The sequence below is a fragment of the Echiichthys vipera genome, assembly GCF_963691815.1.
Source record: "Echiichthys vipera genome assembly, chromosome: 9".
In the NCBI taxonomy this organism is placed as follows: Eukaryota; Metazoa; Chordata; class Actinopteri; order Perciformes; family Trachinidae; genus Echiichthys; species Echiichthys vipera.
The window spans coordinates 28,375,989-28,394,893 of record NC_139834.1 but is presented as its reverse complement, the minus strand read 5'-3'; the positions used below and the strand labels follow the sequence as shown (position 1 = coordinate 28,394,893).

General features: G+C 43.2%; 1 protein-coding gene across 1 annotated transcript; it reads left to right on the top strand.

Moving 5' to 3' along the window:
• Positions 1-96: 96 nt before the first annotated feature.
• Positions 97-17,511, top strand: LOC310952116 (interleukin-17 receptor D). The gene is made up of 12 exons (XM_083920617.1): positions 97-390; positions 7,033-7,117; positions 7,970-8,128; positions 9,843-9,961; positions 11,410-11,533; positions 11,840-11,878; positions 12,484-12,629; positions 13,085-13,159; positions 14,054-14,120; positions 14,901-15,047; positions 15,226-15,395; positions 16,497-17,511. The coding sequence occupies exons 1-12, from the start codon at positions 268-270 to the stop codon at positions 17,022-17,024; spliced, it is 1,782 nt and encodes a 593-aa protein (XP_083776743.1). The 5' UTR covers positions 97-267; the 3' UTR covers positions 17,025-17,511.
• The last annotated feature ends 1,394 nt before the right edge of the window (positions 17,512-18,905 follow it).

The window sequence follows — 18,905 nt, the reverse complement described above, 5'->3', positions numbered from 1 at the left end:
GTGAGCTAGCCCGCTGCACCTCCACCCTTAGCCTAAAGACACCACTCCCCTCATCGTCTTTCTTCCTTCCACAAGCATTCTGTCCCTCTCTCGCACAACATTAGACACACTTTGACATTAGACTTCACTTTCTATACCGTAGCTTCTTACAGCCTTCAAGCCCACTGACTGACTGACTGAGTGAGTGAGTTAGTGTGTGTGTGTGAGAGTGTGTGGGTTAGAGGTCTGGTGCTCACAGTTGGACCATGCCACGGTGGTTGTAGCAGCATGTGGAAGGCAGCTCTTGTTCTGTATCAGCTCTTGGCACTTGGAGAGCCGCTCCGGGGTCGGGATGATATCCCAGCAGCTGCCATCACTCCTCAGGACTGCAGTCTGGACTGTATAAGACGGGTAAGCCGCGTTTCCAACCTATAATAATGTGTAACAATACAGGTGTGTTTTCTGTTACTGCGGTGTTTACGTACGAGCAGGCTCATCTTCTGTTGCAGCTACACTGTGTCTCTGTTAATCCCCTTGTTTCACTGTAATCCAGGTGAATGTTTATGTCAATCTAAAGTATTACATGTGACCTGAGAGACGCCGCTGCTGAGGTTAACTTGCTAAATAACATGCTGCTTCTCCTCTAACTGCATCTGTTTTGGCTGCCGTGTACAGCGCAGGAGCTGTTTTTGCTCAGACGACACACCTCAGCATAATGTTCGCGGGTTAAAGGATAATAAGATAATAGAGCAAATTATAAGTTATAATGTCGACAGGGTAAATGTTTCCGAAGCTGTGCTAAAGTTAGATTCATTTACAGTCCTGCTGGCTTTTAATGCTAGACGCATGAATGGCTCATTTCCAATTTGCTCATGTCGTGTCTTGTAGTTCCATCAACACCAGCCTCAGATTGTTTCCTCTCCAATTCAGCCGTTTGGACGAGCCGTGATATGAATGCCATCCAGAAGATTTGTACATGACAGTACATCATAATGCATTTTATTATTTTTTCCGATCATACCTTTTGTTCAGGTGAATTAGGAGTGACTTTTCCCTCACTTATATAAATAAAACAAGCAGAGAGAGGGGGCAAAAACTTGATAGTCATAACTTAAACTTATGGGGCGGCAGTAGCTCAGTCCATAGGTGACTTGGCTGGGATCGTGGAGTCGCTGGTTCAAGTCCCTGTGTGGAGCGTGGACTGGTGGCTGGACAAGTGTCAGTTCATCTCCTGGGCACTGCCGAGGTGGTGTTGAGCAAGGCACCGAACCCTCAACTGCTCGGGGCGGCGGTCACTGGCAGCCCCCTCGCTCTGACATCTCTCCTTAATTGCATGTATAGGTCCTGTTTGTGCATGTGCGTATTTCGGGCCTGTGTGTGTAACATGATTAATAATAAGAGTGAAAAAATTCAATTTCCCCGTTGCGGGATAAATAAAGTAATTCTTCTTCTTCTTCTAAAGTAATGGTTCCCAATATGTCGGTCAGGGTCCCCCATGGGGTCCCATGATAAATCTGAAGGGTCACAAGTGAACAGATTTGGAAAGCAGAAGGAATATATTTCTTCTGTTACAGGATCATTTTACTTCTTTAAGCCCCTAAAAACAATTTGAAAAACCTCAGAACGTAAAAAGTTCAGACACAAAACTACTTTTTGTCTCATGTTTGTCTCACAGCAGTGCAATCCAACCTTCATTTTCATATCTACAAGGACTAAATTGTATCGTTCGGCTCTAAACGCTGAAAATCCGACGCTACGTGTACGTGCTCCGACCTGCGCCACTTCTCTGTGAAATGTCAGAAATATTGTATATACATGGATTCAAAAGGGTAGCTCCAGGGAAAAGTATCATGATACTTCACCCGTCACAGGTTTGAAGCTCGGTGCTTCTGTCAGAGAGTTGTTTATGTCCATAAAGGGGAAACGGACAGAGGAAAAATGTGTGTTGTCAACATGAGCTTAACTCTAATGTGGGTGTGTATTACTCTGCAGTCCCCTTTGACTGACACCCTGTAATTTCTAACAGACTGCTGGCGTAAAAAATGAAAGCACTGAAAATGCACTGAGAGCTCCTCTGAAAGTCAACAATAACATAACAACTAATCAGCAGATAGCACAGCAGTACGACGTAAGGAGAAACTACTGCGCTGAGCATAATAAAAAGAAAAGCACCTCACTGTTCTAGTGTTCGTAGGTTTGGTTCCTAATAAGCCTGGCTCTTAACGTCATAGAGAAGGACTGATGGTTGGCACAGGTAATGATACGTTGTTCCAGTTCTGGGAGGCTCTGACAGAAACAACTTTGTCTTCTAGGAGTTAGCTCAATTCTTACTATTGCTTTAATAGTTCAGCTGTTTATTTTTTTAGTGTGATGTAAGTATGGAGTGGCGGAGGAGCCACAGCCATGGGGGCAGTAGGCAGTAGCTCAGTCCATAGGTGACTCGGCTGGTTCATCTCCTGGGCGCTGCCGAGGTGCTGTTGAGCAAGGCACCGAACCCCCAATTGCATGTATATAGGTCCTGTTTGTGCATGTATGTGTATTTCGGGCCTGTGTGTGTGTAACGTGATTAATATAACAATTGAAAAAACATTGAATTTCCCCTTGTGAGATGAATAAAGTTCTTCTTCTTCTTCGTCTTCTTCGTCTTCTTCGTCTTCGTCTTCATAGCTTAATGTTGTCTTCTTCTTCTTCATAGCTTAACTTCTTCTTCATCATAGCTTAACTTCTTCTTCATCATAGCTTAACTTCTTCTTCATCATAGCTTAACTTCTTCTTCTTCTTCATAGCTTAACTTCTTCTACTTCATCCTAGCTCAACTTCTTCTTCTTCATCATAGCTTAACTTCTTCTTCATAGCTTAACTTCTTCTTCTTCATAGCTTAACTTCTTCTTCATAGCTTAACTTCCTCTTCTTCTTCATAGCTTAACTTCTTCTTCATAGCTGAACTTCTTCTCCTTCTTCTTCATAGCTGAACTTCTTCTCATTCTTCTTCATAGCTGAACTTCTTCTGCATCATAGCTTTTCTTCTTCTTCTTCATCATCATAGCTTAAAATGATGCAATTTACTGTATTAAACAATGTTTTCCCAGCTTAAGTAGTTTGTTGTTTTCATTGCGATGGCGTTATCCTCGTGGGTTCTCGTCTGGGGTTTTTATTCTTTGTTTGTACAGAGTCTGTTGGTTTAACTGTGGTTTGATTGACGTGTCCCCAACATGTTGCAGGATCTTTTTGTTCATCAATGTTTTTGACTGCATTCGTGGACATGCAGCCCCTTGTACATTAGAAATTGGCCCGATTGAATCCAACATTTCTTGCAACTCTTTATCTTACATGTAATGTGAGGGATAATTTGAGTCAATAGGGATGCCATGTGTTTGAAAACTCACACATGATCGCAATATCTGGATCCGGTGCTGAGGAGAAGGTATTTCTTAAAACCATGTTGACTGTTCTTGTAACATTAAGATGCAGGCAGGACTAACCAGGTGGTAACTTGTACCATAACAGCACATAGTTTTGATGCATATGATATAAAGACAATTGATCATTGGCATACATGTGTAATCCCGGTGAGAGAAAACCAAATCATCTGTGTACAGGCCAGGTGTAGCCAGCAGATATCCGGACTGCTAAACTATCCTGCCATGGTGAAGGCATGACCCACCCTACTCTGCCTCTGATTGGCTAGTATACTTGTTGCCTTCATTGGTTGGATTACTCCGGATTAGGCACGAGATTGGTACAGGTTTGGGTAAGAATGTCAGGGTAAGCCATTTAGATGCAGATTAGCAACTGTTGAAGGATATACGTATATATGCTGATTGTTATAGTGGTTAAATAGTAATGGTTAGAAGTATCACATTAGGTGTTATACATTTATATTAGTGTTCATTGTCATTTTCATGTATTACGCAGACAGTAGGTGCTTGTTCCTCAGCCTTGAAACCACCGTGAGAGTGTGTGCAGAGGACAGATAAAAATGAGTTTGTGTAGCAGTCAGTAGATATGGCAACTACAAGCGAAAGAGCACTGAGGCCTTCAAGGACACTGTCTGTGAGTGTGTGATATTTGCTTATACCTATAAAGGAGAAGTGTACTCTGTGCCAGCAGATCTCACCGGGCTTAAAACAGATATCTGCATATGAATGCAGATAGATATTTTTTTTTTTAAAGTTGGCAAATAGCTTAATCGTCATCAGACAACAGCCGGTAGGCTCCGGGATTATATTTTTTATATTTTATTCCACCTCCTTCACCCTCCACATGGACTGTTTAAATGCATGCAACCAAAGCATGCTCAAGCGTGAATGGTCGATAGTAGAACTACAAACAGATACCAGAACGCTGTCTACATCAAAATCTTGTCCCGTCGCCTACAGATTCTGCATCAGATATGTTTATAGATTAGAGTTTGACCACTCTAATAATAATTTATCATTGTCATATTTTATCATTGTCATGACCTCGTTCTTTCGGTCAAGAACGAGGTCGCGGGTACAAGCGGCCGAAATGTGTTTTCTCCGGAGGGGGGCTGGAGTCTCCCTTAGAGAGAGGGGGAGAAGTTCATCCATCCGTGAGGAACTCGGAAGTAGAGCCGCTGCTCCTTTGCGTTGAAAGGAGCCAGTTGAGGTGGTTCAGGATCATCTAGTAAGGATGAACCCTGGGCGCCTCCCTAGGGAGGTGTTTCAGGCACGTCCAGCTGGGAGGAGGCCTCGGGGAAGACCCAGGACCAGGTGGAGAGATTATATCTCCACGCTGGCCTTGGAACGCCTCGGGATCCCCCAGTTAGAGCTGGTTAATGTGGCTCGGGAAAGGGAAGTTTGGAGTCCCCTGCTAAAGCTGCTGCCCCCGCGACCCGACCCCGGATAAGAGGCTGAAGATGAGATGAGATAATCTATCACCTTAGCTGTGCTTGTTTCTACTATTCTGCTGTATTAACTACTGTAACATATGAGTCATATTCACATTACTATAGATATTATTATAGTTACTCTTACTCTTTGGTTGCTTGTATCTCTGGGAGTGTGTCTGTCTTTGTGTCTGTCTTTGTCTCTCTCTGTCCATCTGTCCGTCTTTTCTCTCTTTCTCTCTCCTTTTCTTCCTCTCTCCGGTGCAGACAGATGTCCGTCCTCCACAGAGCTGGGTCTGTCCGACGTTCCTGTCTGTTATAGTGAAGGTTTTCAACGCCACCGTACTCTACGGGGGAATTGTTGGGTCTATGTAAATCATAAATAAGTCATAGAGTGTGGTCTTTACCTACTCTGTAAAGTGTCCTGAGATAGCTTTTGTTCTGATTTGGCACTATAAATAAAATTGAATTGAATTGAAATTTTGTCCTGTCGCCTACAGATTCTGCATCAGAGATGTTCATAGATTAGAGTTTAACCACAAAAAAATACATAAAACAAGGTTTGCAGCTGTTTTCTTGTCATTGTCAGTTCATCAAAATCCGACTCAAAAAACAGCAACACATACCTTTTATAGCCTGTAGACATGTGACGCAATTAACGTTGGCTGAACGCAAATTACTCTTTAGGCGCAATGGCCCGTGTGTGTATTGTAAAGTACACCCACATTGTGAGCGTGCCACTCAAAGACTTCTCACTTGCCACGCATGCTAAGAACGTTGATTATGTTCTCAGCTTGCGTGCAAGTAAGTGTTCAGGTTACAAAGGCTTTCTGACAGCCATTACCCAACTTGACAGTTAAACTACCATTGTGTGAACCACTACACACACAAACACGAACACACACACGCAAATGCGCGCTCTCTCTTGCCTGTGGCAGTATTTCTCCCTCTCTAATTTTCTCCACCTGGGAGTCTAGTTATGGTCTCTAAACCTGCAGGGCAAGTCCGGAATATGTATGTGTGTACGTCTCCTGCACTGGAAATTATATTTACTTACTATTTCCCATAAACAAACCCCCTTGTTTGGCTCATTATAGACATAACTCTTGGGTTCAAAAGAGAGAGAAAACACAACATAATAACAATCACATGGTCACACACTGAAGACAAGAGACCATAAGCTTTTCCTTCTCGCTTGCTAGCATTAATTCCCCGGCAGTTCCTTTAGCTTCACCTCTGTTTATCAGAATTTATCAATACAATCTGAGAGGGGAGGGTGCCTATGTTACCGGGGTCCTATGTTCACCGACCCCTTTCCCCAAAAAAGGTCCTATGTTACCCGGTCTGTTATTTTTTTTACAATCCGTGCGCAATTCCACGGTAAATAGACCTTACCCCCCAATCCTGACCCTAACCGTAACCCCTCACTTCAAACAAAATGCTGAATGAACTACACGGAGGTACAGGCTTATGCGACCGGGGAACATAGGACCCTTTTTGGGGGAAAGGGTCAGGAAACATAGGGATGACCCCAATGAGAAGAGTGAACACAGAGTATGACCGATCCCTTTGTCCCATAGTCACTGAAGTAAACATTGAACCCGTGTTGCACAAGCCACATCTCTCACGAACCTTACGACACTTAAAATGGCATTTTTCAGATGGAACAATCAGGAGAAAATTAAAATTGGCTTTGTTCGAGACCTGTTTCTCATGCCTCGTGTTTCTCAAGCTGTTGTTCCAATCTCCCATGAGCTTTGAATTGAAATACACGACGACCAGCTATTGAGGCAGTTATTGAGTAAAACATGTTACCAGAACAAGCGACAGGTCTGCAAACATTGACAATTGTGTTATTTCTGTACACAAACACCTGGCAAAATACTCAAAACCTCCTCTGTGTTAGTTCCCACTGTCTCCCGGACCACACATTGTGCCATGGTGACACACACACACACACACACACACACACTTGCTCTCGGCAGCTGAATTCGGGGACCGTACACAGTCCTGGAATTGTGTTGACCATGAATCTAATGTGATGTTTAAATTTAAGTCAACCAAACTTTAAACGTTATTGGGTGTGTGTGTATACCTGTGTGCTTTGTTCTGTTTTGTGCTTTGTTTCCAATACAGTGTTGTTGGTTTTTTAACTGTACATCCGGTTTCATGCATTTTTTTAAATGAGGTGACTTTTCTTGCAGGGAGGACCTGGATGTGAATACTGCAGAATAACCAGAGCTGATGTCGAGAGGGCTCTGGGTTTTAACTCCATCAAAGCGTTCGGAAGTAAGTCTGATTCAAGTTGCACTGGAATTTACCGCAGAGCTACGGATATCCATCTGCGTTCTGTTGGACTGCAGGGAAATGACACTGACAACAAAGATACCACATTGTTTGCACTTCATATTAGGATATGAACACAGGCTTGGCGATTAGCAAATATTGAAAGGGTGTGACCAGTTGTCATCACTGAGGTCATAATAAACAAATGCCAATTGTGTTGAGCTCATGGCTTATCTAACTGCATATGAAAAAATAAATAAAGGAGTAATCCCAGGTCAGACATTTGTCAGACTTCAACTGCTGTTGGCAACAGTTCTGATATTTTATTATAATGCAAAGATCAACAACATTTGACGCAACTGGATTAGCGTTAACTGTCCACACATGTATTTTGAGTCAAGCTAGCGCTAAAGCTCTAGTCTGTCAGTTAGATGTTAGTTGGATGGTAATAATTGTGACTGGTGCGCAGGCTTTGATTCGCTATGCTAGCTAGCTACGCTCAGGGCAAAATTTCAGTTTGTCCAATGAACTAATGACATTCCCATTGGCCTCAGCTGTAAATTGTGTTTGGAAGGCCTACTAAATAGTGACTGTTTGCATAATAACACACTAGGTAAATGAACAAGGTAAATATTGCAGGCTAAATATTAGCATGGTAGCACTGGCCATGTTAGCACTGTGACTGTTGGCATGTTGGCATAAGCAGGCAGCTTCACACGGTGATTATTATGGCTGTAAAGTTGCTTTTATGTCCTTTTTTTTTCACAGTACACATCCAGACATGTATTAAATACTGACTAGAAATCACTTTTTGAAACTTTGGATAACTCTGTATTCATGGTTATTTCTCCTCAGGTTGTATTCCCTGGCCGTGTTTTAAGTTGCTAGGAGAAGAAGACCCTAAAATCTGTCAGCACTACGTTAAAGCACCAAACGATGTGAGCGTGGAGTTGTTAAATGAGCAGAACCCCAGATCTGACACCATTGTTGTCTCCTGGAAGCCCAGCTACTATGGTACGTTGACTGTCAAGGGATTCTCCCGATCGGTTGCCCTTTCAGTCCCTCAGACTTACATCAAAGTTTTTCAATCAAAGAAAATCACAAAATGGACTTTAAAGCAACCAATTAACACAATATGTCTTTACATTCTAATGCAAAATGAAATCAAATATCTTTATTTTATTAGGTGATTAAAAAAAGCAGTTTTCTAAAGATGACAAGCATTGTGTGTGTCCCCACTGACCATCATCACATTTTCATTAAATACCACACAAATAATTGCAGCTAACATAATCTAACAGGTCTATTTTAATTACAATATTTAATATTTAATATTTCTGAAAAAATACATGGATTTTTTATGTAATCGCAACATTAACACATCCCCCCACTTTGTTTTCAACCCCGTTACACCATACCATTTATCTCATCTCATCTTCATCCGCTTATCCGGGGTCCGGTCTCGGGGACAGCAGCTTTAGCAGGGGACCCCAAATTCCCTTTCCCGGGCCACATTAACCAGCTCTAACTGGGGGATCCTGAGGCGTTCCCAGGCCAGCATGGAGATATAATCTCTCCACCTAGTCCTGGGTCTTCCCCGAGGCCTCCTCCCAGCTGGACGTGCCTGGAACACCTCCATAGGGAGGCGCCCAGGGTTCACCCTTACTAGATGATCCTGAACCACCTCAACTGGCTCCTTTACCCCCTATTAAATAAATGGGTCAGTGACATCAACAGAGGAAGTGACATCACAAAAGTCTTTTGAAGAAGATGCCGCAAAGAAAGGCAAACGTTAGCATCATTTCTGGGCCATATTTCATGGTTTTTAATATCAGATTGAGATGATTAAACTCCACAGTTCAGCGCTTTTGTACGAATACGTTGTATTGTTTAATTAACAATATAATTTATTACTAACAGTTCTTTAGGGACCAATAATGTTGCAAAATATTACACTTTCATGATATCCTAAATGCCATGGGCTGCTAGTGTTTTAGCTACAGCATATGGAGTTATGGCTACTTTTAGTCAAAAACGTCAATCACGTCACATTCAACCCTGTCACATTTCAGTGTACAAGTTCAATCGACTTCAACCCTGTTATAGAATTAGTTTTATTAATATTTGTTTTAAGTTGTCCGTGCCGGGGTTGAACTCAAAACGACCTTTAGCGTGAAAGAAATGTTTGAATATAATCGGGATTTCACGCCTGAGGTGGAAAACTGTATTTTCTCAAAGGTTTAACGCTATTATCAGGTGTACTCATCAGAAATACATCTATTTGAAGTATTTGTTGTTTCTCAAAGGTTGCATGACAATATATTTACATGGGGTGAAGGTCACGAGGCGGTTTGGTTGGTTTTCAAGTCTCCAGGCAGTTTTGAACCTAATTCATCATGTCAGTCATGAGTTGCCTCTCCCAGAGTCATTTTTCATCTCAGACTTTGACGTAAACAAGATTTATTTCAGGTGAAATCGTCAATCTTTACTAAAAAATAAAAGTTATGCTTCACATTATGAGAATGCTCAAAGTATGAGGGACAGCTTGCTTTGGGTATCGCGTGTAAGACCGAGGCTGTGACAGGGTGACAGGGTAACAGACTTTCATGTTTAAGTGACCATGCACTGAAGCACAAATATACTGTATTTGATACTTGGATGTTGGATTGCCGCTGAATCTGTATCTAATCTGAATTTCACTCTTGTCTGTTCTTTGCGTTTGCTGCAGGGATCGCCTTCCTGCGAGGCTTTCAAGTGTCCCTCCAGGCTTTGGGAGGATCTATCGTTGCCTGTCAGCTTTTTCTCTTCCACCGTAATCTCTCCCTCCCGGCTTCACACGCACAAAGGGTAGGGAGGACCCCACCCACTTCGGCCTTTTTTGCTGTCTACATATTATTGTTACAAAACAGTCCTGTGTCCACTGTTTACTCGCAGGGATGTTAACCGGTAATTTAGAGTTTAAAGTTATATTCCGTAGATTGATTTTCTGTTAAGTTACAGAGAGTGAGTTAAAACAATGGCGATTGATCATATGACCCACTAATGCAGGAGTGTACAAACTCTTCCCCGTGGGCCAAATCTGGCCCGTGGTGTAATTATATTTGGTTCTCTGAGAGCTGGCCTGCGAGTATAAAGCACATACATGTCTACTTTTCTGTTGACAAACATGAGCATCCATGCTACCAGTGTCTTCGGACAAACTTAATCCACCCCTCCCCAGAAACGCCCAAAAGAAAAATGGAAAACAGGATCTTTCAGCACCGGTGGGAGGCAGATTATCTGTTTTGAAAACCCAAACCTCCCACCCCCACAAATGTACACACAGAGATACACAAAACATACACGCACACGCACAAACATACACTAGCGGTTGCTGGGGAGACGTGGCCGAGAGGAATCATGGTCCATGGCTGCAGGGGGCGCCGCCACAGGGACCACCCTGGCCCAGGTGGACATGTGAACCAGAGACAACTTGCGGTGTGGTCGGCCCCCAGGAGGAAAAACTGAGGGAATAAAAACAGTCAAAACCATAAAATAAGATTAAAAGAATAAAAACTGAGAGAATAAAAACAGTAAAATAAGATAAAAGGAATAGAAGCTAAAAATAGTTAAAAAAATATAGAGGAAGCATAAAAGGAAGTAGAAAGAATCAAACAGGTCAGGTAAAAGCCTGATTAAAAGGTGGGTCTTGAGCCTCTTTTGAAGAACATCAGCGTTCTCTGCGGTCCTGAGGTTCTCCGGCAGACCGTTCCACAGTCGGGGGCTGTAATAACCGAATACCGCCTCCCCGTGTGTTTGGGTTCTTACTTGTGGTATGGTTAAAAGGCCTGCACCGGACGACCTCAGGGTCCGTGAGGGTTGACAGGGTAAAAGTATTTCAGATAAATAAGAAAGCCCGAGATTATTAAGACATTTAAAAACTAGTAAAATAACCTTAAAAACGACCCTGAAGCGCACGGGGCGCCAATGCAGCGAACTCAAAACTGGTGTAATGTTCTCCCGCCCTCTGGTCCTCGTCAGTACGCGTGCGGCTGAGTTCTGTAAGTAATTGTAAGTTGTGAATGTTCTTTTTGGGAAGAGCGGAGAGCAGGGCATTACAAAAATCTTAACGTCGAGACATAAAAGCATGAATCAGCGCCTCGGTGCCTGAAATGAAGATCACATTAAAGCCATTCTACAACTGTTAATAGCGTAAAAAAAAGCATGTATCAAAAAGTCTAATCTCACCTCATCAGATAAAGGTGTGCTGTGTGTTTAAAGAAAGCCAAGGTCACGTTCTCCGCTCTATTCTGCAGGTGTACAAGTCAGACCCTTTCCCCGGCCTCTCCCTTGGGTCCCAGTATGCTGTTACCGTCATGGCTCTGCCGGTGCCTGAGGAGTGGGAGAGGTTCTACCACAGCAAGATCTTCTCCACACGCTGTAAGACTATAGAGCTATAGAGTAGATATGATCTACTAGAGTAGGCACACACGCACACGCACACACACACACACACACACGCACTAACACATACACAGGAGTTCAGTTTGCGTTTGCTTCAGGGTAAATCTAAACCCTTCCTTCTCACTTACAGTAATAATTTCCTATTTACTCAGTTATAATGACATCTGTCATCAGGAAGCTTGTCTGCCCTCTAGACATTGCCTCATGTATTGCCCAATAAGACTATTGCCTACACAGTGGTGAATCTATAATAAATGATTTCTGATTACTACACTTTTGCAGCATGTGCAGAGAAGAACGGACTTGAGCTGTGCAAGAATGGTGAGAGAAAATGTTTCTTATTGTTCCCTGTTAAATTCTAGTCTGGTACAACAATGCCACCTGTGATCTTTCATGTTGTAGTTGTGGGGTGTGGGGTGGCAGTAGCTCAGTCCATAGGTGACGCGTCATGAAAAGAGCGTGGACTGGTGGCTGGAGAAGTGCCAGTTCATCTCTGGGCACTGCCGGAGCCATTGGCAGCCCCCTTGCTCTGACATGTCTCCATTAATTGCATGTATATTGGTCCTGTTTGTGCGTGTGTGTGTATTTGGGGCCTGTGTGTGTGTAACATGAATAATAATAACAGAGTGAAAAAATTGAATTTCCATTGCGGGATAAAGAAAAGGAATTCTTCTTCTTCTTCTTCTTCTTCTTCTTCTTCTTCTTCTTCTTCTTCTTCTTCTTCTTCTTCTTCTTCTTCTTCTTCTTCTTCTTCTTCTTCTTCTTCTTCTTCTTCTTCTTCTTCTTCTTCTTCTTCTTCTTCTTCTTCTTCTTCTTCTTCTTCTTCTTCTTCTTCTTCTTCTTCTTCTTCTTCTTCTTCTTCTTCTTCTTCTTCTTCTTCTTCTTCTTCTTCTTCTTCTTCTTCTTCTTCTTCTTCTTCTTCTTAGACTGGTATCCCAAAGAAATTGAGGTCCAGCAGGAAGGGACTACCATCACCGTGACCTTTAACCTCGCTCCCCCAAACCTGGGCATCCGAAGCTACTTCTCACTGTGTTACGCAAACGGCATGAAGAAATACATGGACATCACACCAGTCGGTGGTTTCAACTTCTGCAGCTTTATAATCTGCTCTTTTGTTGTCATTCTGTGCATTACGACCATAGACTGTATATAAAGATGGACAACGTGGCTCCACCTCCTCCCAATGTACAAAAGTGAAGCCAAAATATATACGAGGATTGGGGGGTCGCCATGTCGTAATTTTGCAACCAGAGTGTGTGCAGTAGTGATCCGGCGGTAGAGTCACATCATCTACGTGATATCCATACACCTGCGCAACCCAGGCTGCGAGTCGAACACAGCTGTCAATCACCACGTTTCACCCCATTCTAATTCAAACCAAACGTACAAGAAAGTGTGATAAAACTAAAAACAATTCAAACAAATACAGTCTATGGTTAACACCTTGCTTCTGTTATGTTTACTACAGAAACATTTCATAACCAAGTGAACTTAATAATTGTATTAACCATTAAACGATTTCCTTAGAACTACAGCAAAAACAAAACTCACCACAGTTTCCAGCTGGATGACCTTCAAGAAGGAACCAATTACACCTGTGAGGTAAAGTGAAATGGGTCAGCTGACTGACAAATCCATACTTGACATGGATTGTATAATGTATAAATTGAGTAAAATTCTTAACAACAAAAAACTCAGGGGGCTTTGTGTGTAATGAGTTCTTTTTTGGGGGTGTATAGGGGAGCTTTAGTGGGAGATAGCAGGTAAACAGTATAAGCCACGTAACAGTGCTATACATCATCTGAAAGCTTGGAGACAAAACCCTTTTCCATTCAGATATCTTGAGGTCAGAGGTCAAGGGACACCTTTGAAAATGCCTGTGCCAGTTTTTGTCTCGCCTAATTTTGAGCGTCATTTAACCCCCTACTGGATAAGCTATATAGGATGACATGGTTAGTATCAATGGCTTTCTCATCTCATCTTCAACCGCTTATCCGGGGTCGGGTCGGGGGCAGCAGCTTTAGCAGGGGACCCCAAACTTCCCTTTCCCGGGCCACATTAACCAGCTCTAACTGGGGGATCCCGAGGCATTCCCAGGGCCATTGTGGAGATATAATCTCTCCACCTGGCCCTGGATCTTCCCCGAGGCCTCCTCCCAGCTGGACGTGTCTGGAACACCTCCCTAGGGAGGCGCCCAGGGTTCATCCTTACTAGATGATCCTGAACCACCTCAACTGGCTCCTTTCAACACAAAGGAGCAGCGGCTCTACTCTGAGTTCCTCACGGATGGCCGAACTTCTCACCCTATCAATGGCTTTCTTAGGTAGTCTAATTTCAAAGCTTTAAAACGGAGCCTGCTGCAGCCTCTGAAAAACAGCAATATAGGCAGAAGATGTAGGTGTACCAGTGGAATAGGATGTCTATGAAACTACGATTTCTAAGGTAAAATAAATTTAAATAAATACACTTTCATCCTCGTCATTTCTTCTGTCACAGATTGCTGCTAATGAAGTGGACGCAGTGAGGAAAACATTCAATGTTCATGTCTTGCGCATTCCAAAAGGTAGGTGAGGTTGTCCTATAGCTGCTGATCAACACAATGCATCAATCTTTTTATCGTGGAGATGTGAAAATATGTCTGATTGAATTTTTTTTAATGACACAATATTAATCCACGTGTGATATATCCCAACAGTCATTCGTCCTTAAAAGTAATACGTGATTGGTATAAATTTATTGAAATGTTAGTAGTTAGATGAGAAGATGCATGCTAATTACAGAGCTAGACAGGTTAGCTTAGGGGGGCTGTGGCTCAAACCCCAGCTCCCCCGGTCCACACGTCAAAGTGTCCTTGGGCAAGACACTGAACCCTGAATTGCTCCCAGGGCTGTGCATGGGTGTGTAAAATGTGCTGAGTGATTAGGTTAGAGGTTATGTAGATGTCCACTGCCATCAGTGTGAATGGGTGAATGTGACAAGTAGTGTGAAAGCGCCTTGAGTAGTCAGAAGACTAGAAGGGAGCTATGTAAGTACAAGTCCATTAAGCATAAAGACTAAAGGGAAATCTAGCCTGTCTCTCTCCAAAGTTAAACAAATATTTCCAACACCCCTCTAAAGCTCAGTTATAAGCATATTTTTCATTTCAGAGAGAGCCAGGCTAGCCGTTTCCCCTGCTTCTTTATGCTAAAATAAACTAATCTTACTCGCAGCTCTAGCTCCATAATTAACATGACCGAGGTCTCAATCTTCTCACCTCACTCTCTGCAGCAATGCAAGTAAGCGTATCTCCCAAAAATGTCACTGTCACTGAATCGCCATGTGAACACTATTCCCCCATCCTCAGGAGGTTCGTTGCCCCACTCTGTCGCCCCCTCACTGGCTCTGGTGCTTCCACTGTGCCTGGCTGTGGTAGCCATACTTGTGGTCTCGTTGGCTACCGTCATCAGGAGGAGACCCAACCTGCAGAAGACAAAACGTGACATAAAACCAGGTGCAAAGACGAACAAAGTACTCAACGTAAAACCGATGTTTGCATTTCATGAAGGTTAATTTAACACATTCTGACACATATTTTTAGGCCATTCATCAGAGACTCTTTCTTTTCACTCCTGTCTGTCTCTTTACAAGTATCATGTGAACAAACACAGTTCTTTCTGTCATTCATTCAGATATTATCAAGCAGCATGAAGAGAGCGGGACTCAAGAGGAAGTGCCATTGCCTAGAAACAGGCTGACACCTCCTCGTCTTCTGATTTGCTACAGCAGCTATGATGGCCCCGCTCATGTCAAAGCTGTCATGCAGCTAGGGGCCTTCATACAACAGCACATGGCCACTCAGGTAGCGGATATGACATTTTCTTGGTTCTAATGCATTTTGCTTCATGTGTTCTGTTGTAGTTAAATAAATTGTCCATTTCTTTGTTCCCCCTTGTCTTTTGAAAGTTCTGTGTGTAACTATTGACATGTATTTATCATTATATGGGTTGTAACGTAACAAGGGGTAGGATATTGTAACCGTAGTTCTATTAGCAGAGGCGGAGGCCCATCTGTAGCCAGCCAGGAAGGGCCTACCTGGATATGTGCAGACCCTACTGTATATAAGAGAGTACACACCGTTGTATGCTATCCTATATACTCTTAAGTGAGTGGCATAGGTGAGACAAAGGTAGAGGGCTCCGCCTCTGCTAATAGAACTAGAGTTACGATATCCCAACCTTTGTTCTATTCATAGAAATTAAATTGCATAGAAAAGGTAATTGAGCCAGTTGCCATGTTTATTTGACTAGTACAAAACAAAATGGCGATTGCTGTTAGCTGTCATGGCGCCACAGTCAACCTCAGATATGCACGTAAACTGACAAGAGCTAACGTCTAACCTTGCAGGGGTCAAAAGACAAGCAAAAGACACTCCGAACACAACGTTCTCAGTCATCAAGGAGCATGGGAGCGTGTAGGTGTAACATGCCCTGAGGGGAGCCAGGTGCAAACTAAACTGACGTACACCCATCCCTTTTCACCAGCCCTGTGGTGTCCCAGGGGCCAGAGACCAAGAGATAGAACCGTATGAATAGACACGACATAGACGATGCCGCCATAATATGTGCACATACACTCTGACTCTGCCAAACAAGGCCACCGACGCTGCCACACCATGTGTAGGGTGCTCGCTAAGATTGGCCAGCTGACTGTAACTTGGCTGAGCAGCATGACTCTGCCGTCGGTTGCAAACAACAACAAGATACAGTATGTCTATCAACATGATGCCGGTCAATCATGGTCAGTCTCGCCGGTTTGGCCGGTACTTGGTACGGCCACCGGTGTCACTAATAACAAGGGTTTTCTGAAAGTTACACAGAGACCCTTCAATATGAGATAGGGGTGGGGTTAAATGTTAATTACATCCGTTTGTTATGACACTGCTTGTCTTTTTTCTTCCCAGGTGGTCCTGGACATATGGGATTCTTTGAGCGTGGCTGAGGAGGGTAGTATGGCCTGGCACTGCCGGCAGATCCGGGAGAGCGACTTCATCTTGGTCATCTGTTCTCAGGGACTCATCCACAGACATAAGCCTCCAGAGAGTGACGAAGACGAGGAGGCAGACAGAGGGCTGAACTTTGAGTTCAACGCCTTCAGCGCCGATGCAGCCGTGCAACTTATCGGAGCGGAGGTGGGCCGCGCCAAAGCCAGGGGTCAGGACCTATCCAAATACATGGCGGCCATTTTTGAGTACTCTGTGGAAACGGACATCCCCACTGAGCTGAGGCTGGTGTCTCACTACACGCTGACACGGGACTTACAGCTGCTCTTCTCCCACCTCCACGGAGTGGCTCTACACAGGCCGGGGCGTTACCTGAAGATAAACCACATCTCAGAGGAAGGCTTTACTAAGTCACCAGCCGGATCAGCTCTGCAAAGGGCTATCTATGAGGCTCGGGTGGCAATGGCAGCAAAAAGCAACACTCTGTAGAGGGAGGGGACTAAACACTGGAAAGGTTGACATGAAGGTAGATGCTGATGCTGGCCACAAACTTCCAGATAAACTGGCCAGACAGGAGGAGCCGCGAGGGTGCGCCCTCAAGCAATCGACCAACCACCTCCGCCTCAGTTGAGCTGCAATGGCAGGAAATGTGCACTTTGACCTCTAAAATGTGTTTAAATGCTACATATGTGAGTGTGTGTGTGTGTGTGTGTGTGTGTGTGTGTGTACAGGAAGGATTTGCTATTAACTGCTAATCTCATACGTGAGTTAATGAAGTTACTCTGTGAGAATGTTGCTGTTGTATGTTTACAGTCTTGCTTGTAGTCTTTGTATGAATGTGCATATCTATATACATAGGAATGGATGAATAGGTCTTATCATTTTTAATTATGTGCTGATGTGAGGTTAAGCATGTGGATAGATGTGATTTGTCTTGCATTTTGAATTGTGTTTTTTGTGAAATATGGATTTCTTATTGTGCTTCTAATCATCTAATAAAATAAGATTAAAAGTGTTCTCTGGCTCATCGAATGCATTCATGATTGAATGAATGAATAAATGCTTTATTTAAAATATGTGAAAAATAAATTACACTTGAAGCACGAAACCCTTTGTAAGTTTGAAAAGGAGCAGGAAGAAGCATTAGTTTATTAATTCCTACCCCTTCTCCACTTAGTACCTAGTACTATAGGCTTTCTTACTTCCTGTGTATCTTGTTTTTTTTTAATACAAAACAAACAACAGAATAACAGCTTGTGTTAAAATAAATAAATGGCAAACTGTGAGACCCTAGTGTTTGTCATCCCCCTCTTCTTCCCTGTACCTTGTAAACACCGTCCGTTTGTACCGTTGTTTGAATTTGCTCATTGTCGGACATCGTCTGAGCTCCTCAGCTCGTCTGATCCATAGTTTCACTCCACATATTGAAGTGCAAAAGGCTTTTGAAGTTGAGCGTGCATACAGATGTTTTAGATTCAGTTCCCCCCTCAGATAATAACCCCCCCTTCTCTCGAAAAAAAAAAAAACATGCTTGAATATTAACTTAACATGTTGGTTGTTGCTCTGTGCTGTTTGGAAACTGACCAGATCAGTGAGTTTCAGTATTTTTGATTTTGAGAATAAGGGGTGAGTGTGTTCTCTGTACCCAGTGTGATGAATTATCCTGAATAGACAGTGTTTGAAGTTTAGATTCATACGTTTTGCCCCTAATCTCTGCGCAGTAACTCAAATACGTTAATATCAGTGAGTAGTAAAGAATGTGGAGTGATTTGTGGTCCAGAATGTGTTTAGCCTTACTTAATACTGAGATTCTGTTGAGTGGTGCATCCTTGCAGGTATTGCAGATGCTGTAGGTTGCCAGGTTGGTGTAAATCCTAGATCTTTTTGTATCTGATGTAGTATCTAAATATTGATCGACCTTATCTGAATAAAAACGATTGGATTGCGCTTTGAACCATGGGTAATGTAGATTATATTTAACTAAACATATTGAATCATATAAACTTGAGGACTAGCTTGATGCACGTATTGTACAAACTGTTCTATAGGTTTAGTATATAATGTGGTGATAACTGTGCGAGGGTGGGGGAAACCAGGGGAGGTCATCACATGTTTGTGTTATGTTGAAAAGGGGCAGACACATTTAGGAATTAGTATTCTTCTTATCTGCTCCTTTCCATTCATCTCATCTTCATCCGCTCATCCGTCGAGTCGCAGGGGCAGCAGCTTTAGCAGGGGACCCCAAACTTCCCTTTCCCGGGCCACATTAACCAGCTCTAACTGGGGGATCCCGAGGCGTTCCCAGGCCAGTGTGGAGATCTAATCTCTCCACCTGGTCCTGGGTCTTCCCCGAGGCCTCCACCCAGCTGG

Coding starts and splice junctions, on each gene's coding strand:
- LOC310952116 (XM_083920617.1), top strand. CDS start 268: ATGTGGAAGGCAGCTCTTGTTCTGTATCAGCTCTTGGCACTTGGAGAG. Junction 8,129..9,842: donor CTGGAAGCCCAGCTACTATG/GTACGTTGACTG, acceptor CGTTTGCTGCAG/GGATCGCCTTCCTGCGAGGC. Junction 15,396..16,496: donor AACAGCACATGGCCACTCAG/GTAGCGGATATG, acceptor TTTTCTTCCCAG/GTGGTCCTGGACATATGGGA.